This window comes from Echinops telfairi, unplaced genomic scaffold, assembly GCF_000313985.2.
Source record: "Echinops telfairi isolate 266 unplaced genomic scaffold, ASM31398v2 ScPeMD7_11;HRSCAF=52, whole genome shotgun sequence".
NCBI classification, from domain to species: Eukaryota; Metazoa; Chordata; class Mammalia; order Afrosoricida; family Tenrecidae; genus Echinops; species Echinops telfairi.
In genome coordinates this window covers 34,130,355-34,141,415 of record NW_022103908.1, presented here as the reverse complement: position 1 = coordinate 34,141,415, position 11,061 = coordinate 34,130,355, and the positions used below count along the sequence as shown (strand labels likewise).

Here is an 11,061-nt window from a genome sequence, read left to right as displayed (position 1 = left end):
AGATGTAACCTTAGGTTTATAAAAGGAAAACCATGAGGTGACCTGAGCGGGAGCTTTGCCTCTTCAGTGAGCCGCTTTAGTTAAGGAGCTTTTTGACATAATCGCCTAAATAACTTAAAATGTTAAAACGGCTTGTTCATTTCAGTTCTCGGGTGGTATGTAATGTCACTCAAGTATATAGTAGACAAAATTGACCTGTTTGGTAGAAGTGCACGTAAAAATGGAACCATAATTCTGGTATTTCGAGCATCAAATAACCCAGTATTTGTTGAATCACCGTGTCCTGTACTTGTGTTTGGCACTGGAACTACGATAGTGGTAAGATACTCATAGTCCTCCACTACTGGAGTAGGACGTTCATCTTTGTCCCTCGGAGCTCGTGGAAGGTTCCAGCTGTTGACTTGGAGGTTATCGTAGTCCAACGTGTAACCCACTGTGCCACCAGAGTTGAGCATGAAGTCTAGTCTAATTTGAAAATGAGAACTCTTTCAGGGAGAAAAGTACTCATAACTAGATTCTCTGGACTCTAGGCTTTCCTCCCACCTTGAGACTGTATAAAGGTGTTGTGTCTGCATAGTGAGGTATGCTTTGAATTATCCAGTGTTTTAATTGGAGCTCTCTTTGCCTCTGTTACCTATGTGTGGTGCTCTTCACACCCAACTTGATTAAGAGAAGGAGCTCTGGTCTACTGCTAACCTCAAGGATGTTGGTTCACACTCACTAGCTTTGCTGAGGGAGAAAGATCAAGCTATCTTCTCCTGTAAAGATTTATAGCCTTGGAAACTCTAGATAGTGTTGCGCTGTGAGATGAAATTGAGCTAGATGGCAGTGAGTTTTGAACTTGGTGTGTGGGATCAGGCTGGTCTGGGTCCAGTGTTTACTACCACTGATTGGCTCTGGGACTTAGCTTCCCCTTTCTGAGCTTGCTTTCTCATCTGTAAAATAGGGATAGTAGTGTTTACCTTACCTTGATATTAGGTTGAAATGAGAGTGTAAAAAACCACAGTAATTGTTCAGTGTTTTGAATAAATTTTACTTTTAATATTAGCTTAAGCACCAATCCAAACTCACTGCCATTGAGATGATTCTGGCTCATAGTGATGCAATAGGACTCTGTTGTTTTCACAAGTATTTTCTGTTTTACCTCTTAGGGTTCTAATATCCATTGTAGTGGCTACAGAGAACCCACAGACAAAATCATGATTGAAGAGTTTATTAAGGAACTTAACAGATTGTAACGCCATCGAGAAATACTCAAGACAGTTATTTATGAGGACATCTTACAAAGTCCTTTCACGTCTGTCTGCTAGTCAATGCCCAGGGTGCATATAACTTGGCTGGAAGCTTCAACCTGAACTCACTCAGCTCAGGGTCCCTGAATTAAATGCCCATAGGTGCTCCACTTCCATGGGTCAGCAAGCCCCGCTTCCCAGTTAAGTGCCCAGAGGCGCCCCACTCTCCGAGTCAGCCTCCTGCACAAAAGCACTTTACTTGCTCTGTGGGTTGAAAACTCCACCCACTAGTATAGTGGCTCCATTAGTATAGGCCTAGAAAATTGGTTACGTATAATTGTTTCTGAGAATGAACGGCTAGCTGCCTTACCATTTTGTTCCTCAAAGTGGAGCTCTTGTTTATCTGACTAGTTTTTATCATGATGAACATTAAAGGAACAACTGTTTTAAGTTTCTTCCTTTTGTTTAAATAGGTATGACTGGTATCAAACAGAATCTCAAGTAATCATTACACTTATGATAAAAAATGTTCAGAAGAATGATGTAAATGTGGAATTTTCAGAAAAAGAGGTCAGTATATAGTATAATCTTTGAACAATATTTTTGGATTTTGAGACTATAGGTATAGGATTCTCTGTGACAGTCTACAGCTGTATGTCATTCATCTTGAGAATATGTGGACATGCTGAAGGAGGAAATCAGAAGCCTTGTTTTTCATTTTGAATCATTTTAAGTTTTGAGATCAGAATATATGCTGTAGGTATAGCTAGGCATCCTGGTAGTGCTTTGGGTTAAGTGTGGACTACTACCTACAAGGTCAGCAGTTCAAACTACCAGCCACTCCACAGGAGAAAGATGAGGCTGCTTGCTCCTGTAACGATTTACAGCCTCAGAAACTTTAGGATAACTTGGAGTTGAAATTGATGTAAAAACAAGTTTTTTCACCCTGTAAGTATAGTTCTGTGTCATTATTTTTTGTAAAATATGTGGGCTTCAAAGCAGAAATTGACATTAGTGAAATTCATAACTTGGTTATATTTGTGTGATATACTAAGAGGCCTATAGTTTTTTGTTTTGTGATGATTATTAGTTTCATAATTCATTAACTATTGAGTATGACTTTTAGTAACTTCATTAGTTTATCAGCAGATCTTATGATAGTTGCTCAAGATAGCATATTTAAAAAAAAATATAGCATATTTAAAAAAAAAAAGTATTGCCACATGAATAGTTATATGTGGTATTGTTTTGTTCTTTTGTAGAGTTTCTTTGAGATTTAAGCCCCAAATAGGTGTTTTGTGAAATGTTTTCTCTTCCGCTTTTTGTTATAAAAGTCTGTGTGAAAGATATCAAATGGAAAATAGAAATTCTTTGAGGTCCTCATCTTAAATCTGAAATGCTCATCTACAGTATTTCAACTCTGCTCTAATACTATTGAAAGTCTATGCAGTCATCCCCTTCATTTTGAAAATATGCTTTACATCACTTTGCTTTTACCTGTTTTCAGTAACTGAATGAAATACGGAGAGGATTTTGCTTTTACAAAAATTGAAAGTAGTATCAAGCTCGTGTTAGTTTGGCAGCACCACCCCAAGCAGTGCTACCACTACATTGAGCTGTGCATGCAAACATTGTGTATTAGTGTTAGTTTAGGTTTCATGTGTTGTTTGATTGACTTGGTAGGTTAGTTTTGGGTTTGGAAACTCTCATAAATTGTTTCCATGTAAATTTCTATTGCTCCTATGCTTTATGCCATTTTGGTTCAATAAGAACACTCTTAATTTATTTTGTTATTTAGTTATTTATTGTGTGTGGCTGTGTACAATTCCTTTTTTTCCCCGTTTTATTGGCACATAACCCACATGTCATGTAATTCGGTAGTTCAGTCATATTAGGAAGAACTGTACAATCATTACCAACCACAATCAATTTTAGAACATTTTCTTTTTTTCATGGTTAAATCACTTTTAAAATGAGTTGTGTAATCACAATCAGTTCTAGTGCTCCCTCCTCCCTCCCACATACATTGTTTGCTCCCTAAATCCCCTCTCCCTGTCTCTCACCCCACACCGCTATATCCCCTATAGACCCTTGTGTCAGTTCTTATCTGGATGCATCCACCCCTTCTGTGCATCACAAACTGGAAACCCAACAGAAACAATAAAAACAACAGCGAAATAACATGGAAAGGGTAAAATAAAAATAATAATATGAAGATAAAAAATACAAATGCTGAGTAAGAAAGAAGACTATCATCAATAAAAAGCCAGGGAAGAAATTTTTGTCATGGAACAAGCAAGAAATACTTGCACCTAGAACAAATTCAGGTTGGGTCTCGAGGGAGGTCACATAAGGTCCAGCGTAATCCAGATTACAGTGATCTCTATCTGATAGTAAAGCTGTCGGACACCCTTACCTGTGGCTAGAGGGGATCTGCCAGTGGTTTATTCTGACTAGCTACTCTGTAGATAAATTTTGGGCTCCCACTGTTTTCCATAGCCTTCCACAAATTGGGTGTTCACAATTGAAGCTCTGATACTTTTCCCTTTGTCATATTTGAATTTTGTTATTGTCATCTTTGGATCACACACGCTGGTGTGCTTCTTCCCTGTGGATTTAGTTAACTCCTCAGTGAGATGGGTGTTTGTTTGAATACAAGCCTTTAAGACCCCAGACACTCTTCTGATTGATAGCCGGGTACCATCTGCTTTCTTCACACTTTGCTGTAGCACCCTTATCTTCCGTGATCATTTCATGAAGATGAGTGTGGAGCAGGGCCATGTTATCAGAACTTGGATTGGGCTTAGAGTTAAGTGGGAGACCAGAATCTATCTGCTTGTCCATGGGATATGCAGGACTCAGGTTTACTTTGGTGGTCGTAAATAATCAAAACCACAAACCAACCAACCAGCAAACAAACAAAAACAAACAAACTAAAGGTAGGGAAAAAAAAAACAACCCTTAAGAAACAAAAAAATAAAACATTGTCAATCATCCCCCTGGGGTATAAGGCAATTGCAGTGATCACATCATCAAAGTTTTAAATGACACATCACTCCAGACACTGGATATGAGGAGTGTTTGTGAGGTGAGTATAGAAGACCACTCTTAATTTAGGATAGCAAGAGAAACTTAGAATTTTATTAAGCTTAAGTATTTTACTTCATTGTATAAATTTACAAAATGAAATGTTATGTTCACTAGCTGTGTGCTTTGGTGAAACTTCCTTCTGGAGAGGATTACAATTGGAAACTGAGACTTCTTCATCCTATACTACCAGAACAGAGCACATTTAAAGTGCTTTCAACAAAGGTAATATGTTTTTTAAATTACATTTTAACACTACATATTTTTGGTTTTAGTAATATTTTAATCTGTGTGATTATAAGCTTAAAAGTAGTGTGGCTAGGTGCACGGTGGACCCACAGGCTGAACATGTATGAGAGGGAAGGTCATCGTACACATATATATGTTTGACAGAGGAGATTTGTACATGGGGATTTAATTTGGCTGCAAATACATTCATGAATGTGGTGGAACATGTAGGGGGCAGAGTTAGGAAAACTTGTTAGGCCTAGCCAAACCCCTTGAGGAGGGAGGAGAATGAGTTGCTGGGCCTCAGAGCTCAGGACCATAGTCTCAGGAGATGCCTACCTAGGCCAGCATAATCCAGAAAGACAATGTTCTACATCCTGCTTTAGTGACTAAGTGAATAACAACTGGCCTCCTAAAAGCTCATGAGCAGCCAACTAAGGGGCAACGACTGGCCTCTCCTGTCTGGTGGAAAGAGGGGTGGTGAAAACCACAGACACAAGAAACAATTAGTCTGATGGACTAATGAGCTACTTGAATGTCAGTCTCCATACCCTGAGACCAGAACTAGATGGTGTCCAGCAGCTACTACTGCCAACTGCTCTCAAAGGATCACGTGAGAAGGTTGTGGATAGAGTAGAAGAAACATGTGAAACAAAACTCAGAATCATAAGAGAATCCTTACTCGGCTAGAGCCCAGTAGAACCCCTGAGCCTCTGGCCCTTAGTCACCCTTTAGGGCTGGAAATAAACTCAGCCCCATGGCTCAGCTTTGCCAAACAATAGATAGATTTTAAAGGGAAACATTAACACTAGGGAGGCAGGAATAATCAACCATTTGTGATCAAAAGGGCACCATTTACCCCAGGACAGAGATCAGAAGGGTTAGTAAATCAAGAGGAGTAGAAATGGGGGAACAACAGAGGAAGTGGGATAATTGATGTTTTACTTTAGAGATTATAATCAATGAGATGAAACGAAATGTGTATGATATATTGAATGAAAAATGGATCTGCTCTATAAACTTCCTGTCATTTCACAATAAAAACAATTTTAAAAGAACTGGATTTTTTTCAGGCATATATCTTTAAATATGATGCAAATAAATTATAAAAATAAGCACTTTTTTTCCAACTAAAAAATCATTGCTAATATGTAACATTTGTTATGTCAGCAATCTTTATATATACAGTTCACTTTTATTATGTTCATCAAGTTAACAGTAGCTTTGAGTTTTTTGTTTGTTTGCTTACTCCCCAAAGCTCTAGGACAAAGGAATGTACAATTCTACTTAGCCTGAGTTGTTTGTATACTTGTTAAAAGATTAATATATTTTTAGTAAATATATTTTTAAAAGGGAAAATTGTGCATCCTTTAAGATGTGATTCTAATGATACACAAATACTTTTCTCACCCTACCTCAGAGTTTAAAAAGGCAAATTACAATTAAAAAATTTTTTTTTCATTTTTAGTTCAGCTGAACTTTGGCTTAGTTTATTATGTGGGAGTAATAATTTAAGTTGTGGCTTAAATATTTTAGTTTATAGATTCTTTTATTTTGAAAAGTAAAAATGTTGAATAAAATGATAATTTAGGGGATATTTTAAATATCAGTCAAAAGATGCTGTTTTAGTTTAATTTACTATAAATACAGTAAGTTGATATTTTTAAAATCTGACTTTTGGTTCTTCGCCCTCTAAGTTTAAACTAGTGACATTACAGTCAATAAGATGAAACAATGAGATTGTAGCTCCCTATTTGTAGCATCTGTAAAATGAGGGTTGTGAGCTAACTGAACTCTGAAACCTTTTTCAACTGTACAAGTGTGTGATGGTATATACTGAATGAGGAGCCTTGGTATAGTCAGGTAAGCACAAGAACAGTGGTTCAAATCCATTAGCCACTCCACAGGAGAAAGGTCTGCTCCCTCAAGGAAATATAGCCTCAGAAACCTTATATCAGGGATGCTCTGCATCAGAATTGACTCAGAGACACAGTAGGCTTGGGTTTAGGTGTGGTTTTGGTATACTATGTTCAAATGACTTAATAATAATGAACCATATAAACAGAAAAAGACACAAAGCCAAATTCACTGCCATCGAATTGATTCTGACTTACATAGCACAGTAGAATTGCCCCTTTGGGTTTTCAGAGACATTTAAATCTTTATAGGTGCAACGTTGTCTTTCTCCCACCAGAGCTGCTGGTAGCTTTGAACTGCTGACCTTGTGGCTAGGAACTCTGTGAAATCTACCAGGACCCTAATAAGTAGATGTTTTCCATTATTACACCTCCTCTGAACACATTTTCTATAATACATGATGCTGTTGACTGTTGAGTTTGACTCTTAAGAACATATGAATTGTTCTGTGTGGGGTTAAGGGGAGAGGGGTTCCCACAAAACATCACAGGTCCAGTAGGTGCAATTGTACAGCGGTAATAAGTAAAGATTATAATAAAGTTATAGAGAGCATGAGAGATAAAAGAGATATATAGAAATAAATGGAGTCAGACTGTTACATGGTAGCATTGCTCACTTCAGCCCTGCTTGGTGGTCCAAGTGGAGGGAGAGAGAGGGTAAGGAGGACAGGAAAGGGAACAAGGGAGAGAGGACTGGAGAGGAGATGGGGAAGAGAGGGGAGCCACCAGGTAGAGAGAGAGAAACTTTAATGCTTCCCAAGCTTTTATCCTCTCTGGGGAAGTGCAAGCCCCCTAATTACAGGTGAAGACATACATCACAGGAAGGGGTTGCACTATACGGTAATGAGAGGGGGTGGTCTAGGGACATACACGCAATAGGAAGGAGGGATTGGGGGTATACATGTGGCAAGATGGGCGGATCCTAGATTTAGGATGGCAGATTAACTTGGACCTGTCCCTGGGTCTCCATAGGAACCATTATCAGTAGGGTGTAAACCCCTCCTACAGGAACCAAGCTAATGGTCCCAAGCTTCAGAGAGAAGTAGTCCATTGTCTCCAGCAGCAGGGAGCAGGCCCAGTGCACTCTGGCAACTGATCGCCTTCAGGGGGGGAATGCCTGCGCATCTGACCTCCCCCCACAGTTCTGTTACAGAACAGCACCTATGTTGACCTATGTCAGAAAGAATGGTAATAGGGCTTACAGAGAGAAGAGAGGGTTGGAACAGGATGTGGAAAGTAAAATAAACAGTACATTTGTTTTCCTTGAGTTAAAAGAATCTGCATTTTTCTCATGTTACCCCAACCCTGCCTTTAGGAATTAGGTAGTGCTGTGAAGCAGCTTCTTCCTGAGAGTTGAATGTAGTAAGAAAAAGAGTAAAATCTACTCGGGATGTTCTGTTATAATACCTGTCCACATAGTATAGAATTTGCTTAATCAGAGCAAAAGTAAAATAATTGAGTGCAATTGGTCATAAGTTTATGAGGTTGGAATTTTCAGATTATGTTTCTATCATTAATTTGTTAATGCATGTCCATTTGAAGTCACATAATTATAAACTGGTTTGAGTGAATAAATGATAAATCCATTAAGAATTTGTGTGTTGGAAGAAGTGTATAATATACATCACTGACTAGAATTTGTGCTGTAAGTAAACACTTTGTCATACCTTGGTTCTTTATTCTTTTATCTGAAGAGATCTTGTTGCTCCTAACCAACTCCTTCTACTCTCTTTATTATGTTCTTATGGTGCCCTTTCCCCTTTTTAGAAATGCTTCATAGTCGCTTTTCTTCCTTGAATAGCAGTTGTTTATATAGAGTATTTTATGTAAGTCATTCAAGGAAAAGAAGTGTCTAATTTGTGTCCTTCTATGTATCCCAGTTAAGGTTGCTAATGAACCATGGTGGCATAGTGGGTTAAGCATTGTGTTGCTAACCTTAAGATTGGTGGTTCAAACCCACCAGCCACTCTATGAGAGAAAGATGAGGCTTCTTATTCCCATAAAGATTAACAACTTCAGAAACCCCACAGGGCAGTTCTGCTTTATGAGGTCACTGAGTTGGGATTGACTGGGCAACATTGATAAGATTTGCTTGATGAAATACAGGATGCTAGGTTACTTTGTATTTTAGTATATATTCCTTGCTGTATTTTTTATATATTCCTTGCTGTAATTTTTCATTTGCTAAATTTGGTAGGTCTGCTGCTTTGTATATCCGTGACTTCTCACGAATAATTATAAGTGAATGAATCTAAATTATATTTTATTTGTTTACTTTTTAGAAAGTTGCCAGGGAAAGTATTCTTATTCTTTATTTTATAGATCAGAAACATCAAGGTTTCTGAACTTCCTTCTCCAGGTTCATAGAGGTCAGTGGTTCTCAACCCTCCTAATGTCACGACCCTTTAATACAGTTCCTCATTGTGATGACCCCCAACCATAAAATTATTTTTGTTGCTACTTCATAACTGTAATTTTGCTACTGTTATGAATTGTAATCTAACTACCTGATATGTAGGGTGTATTTTCATTGTTACAAATTAAACATAATTAAAGCATAGTGATTAATCACAAAACAATATGAAATTTTATATTGTGAAATATGTACGTGTTTTCCGATGGTCTTAGGTGACCCCTGTGAAAGGGTCATTTGATCCCCCCAAAGGGGTCACGACACACATGTTGAGAACTGCTGACATAGATACTTAAATTTTCAACCTGACCTAGAAGGAATGGAACACTGTGACTCCTTACTGTCAAAGTGAGAGCTTGTTTGCTAGGCTTTTCTAAGTTCTAGATTAAAAAAATGGAGTGTTGTGATCTCCAAAGGAAAATAGAAAAGGATGGTTGTTTTATTTGTCCTGACACCACTAAAATATATTTTATGGGAAACCAATTGTGAAACAATTTTTTTAAATTAGCTATCTTCATGAAATTGGGAAAAATTTCCTTTTTCATACAGCAGAGGGAGACAGTGTTAAAATATTGAGAAGCTTTCTTTGAGTTCCTGGGGCTTATTTAGAGGATATGGAAATGGAAAATGCTCTAATTTGCTTTTTATATGTAGCCATATGTTTTGAATGCTTTATATGAATTGAGAAAAACATGCATTTTGCTTAGGAGAATCTACTTAAAATGAAAGGTTCTACAAAAAATCAGTGTAGTATTAAAAAGAATAGTTTCTTTGCTTTTGAGAATTCTTCTTTTCCTCCAGTTTACAATGGGTATTCCATATCAATGTAATGATTGTTACTTTTTAAGTGAATATAATTTTCAGTGAAAATAGTTTAAATTTTGCATGACATAGCACTAATTGATTGATTATAATCCAAGTGAGTTTTTTATGAAGGACAGGACAAGTTTCAGGGTTTTACAGTCTCAAAAGGGTACACGCTATTTCTGGAAAGTGTGTGAAACCATGTGGATGCCATGTTGGGGTTCACAACTGGGCATGATCAGCCATGTGGAAAATAACACCCACATGTGCGGAACTTGGTGGGGGGGACCCTGGGAGGCCAGAAGCCCGAGAACTGTAGAGGCTGGGAACATGTGGGCCCAGAGACTAAGAGTATGTGGGCCAAGAGGCTTTAGGCCCTGACTGGGTGCATGTGTGCCCGTACGGGGGTGGGAGACCTTCACCTTCTACCTGCTGCTGACCAGACCAGGATAAAAGAGAGAAATTGGCTTTCCAGCAGCCGGCTTTTAACAACTCTGGCTGGAAAGGTGGGTCTGAGTTAGGTCCACCTGTATGACGTACCTAAGGTGGAGGCTAGATTTTAGGTTTCACCTCTGCTAAGTGGTCCTACTCTGTGCATGCTCAGTTAGAGTCTTCCCATAGATGTCCAAAGGCTACCCAAATTCTTTTCAAGCTCCTCTATGGGGGCCTTTGCAGGCATGGAAGAAACAACCCCCCCCCTCCCCCTGTCCCTAAGCTAAACTCACCAACATTTCTCCACTGAAGGAGTGTGGACCAAATCTTTGGGGGTCCTGGGTGACGACGTCTCTGGCTGCCGTCAAAAGGAACACGATGTGGGGCTTTTGGGGTCCATACCCTTCCTGTTCTGTTGGCAGGGGATGAGCCAGGCACTTGTGATCCTGGGGTTGGCACAGTTGGCATGCCATGGCATTTAACTAAATATTAAAAAATTTAATATCTAATATGTGCTTCATAAGCCAGAATTTGTATATTTACAGTGTTGTTGATACTAGCCTTCATGTCTGCATGCTAATCCATTTTATTTATTAAGAAATTGTAGGATTTTTGTTCCATTTTTAATTTCCTTAACATTTGTTTTTGATTGGAAACTCTTAAACAGATAGTATAATTCAGTTAGATCAAGCATAATTTTACAAATGCTACCACCATGAATTTAAAAATATTTTCTTCTTGGTCATTTTGATATCAATTCCCCTTTGTCCCCTCCCTCATCCCCTAACCCCCCAGGAACCCTTAGTATTATATTATATATATTTTGTTGTTGTTGTTGTTTGTTTTTTCTTTTGCTGTATCTTATATCATCCAATGTTTCCATTCACCTGAAATTCTGTTACTTGTTTTTCTCTAGTAGGGTAATACAGTCATTGCTATCAGGTCCCCG

General features: G+C 38.3%; 1 protein-coding gene across 1 annotated transcript in view; it reads left to right on the top strand.

Moving 5' to 3' along the window:
• SUGT1 (SGT1 homolog, MIS12 kinetochore complex assembly cochaperone) overlaps positions 1–11,061 on the top strand; it is a 50,854-nt gene that overhangs the window by 17,442 nt on the left and 22,351 nt on the right. Inside the window, exons 5-6 of the mRNA XM_004707968.2 lie at positions 1,706–1,802; positions 4,437–4,544. Coding sequence (XP_004708025.1) covers positions 1,706–1,802; positions 4,437–4,544 — 205 coding nt within the window. The remainder of the gene's footprint in view (positions 1–1,705; positions 1,803–4,436; positions 4,545–11,061) is intronic.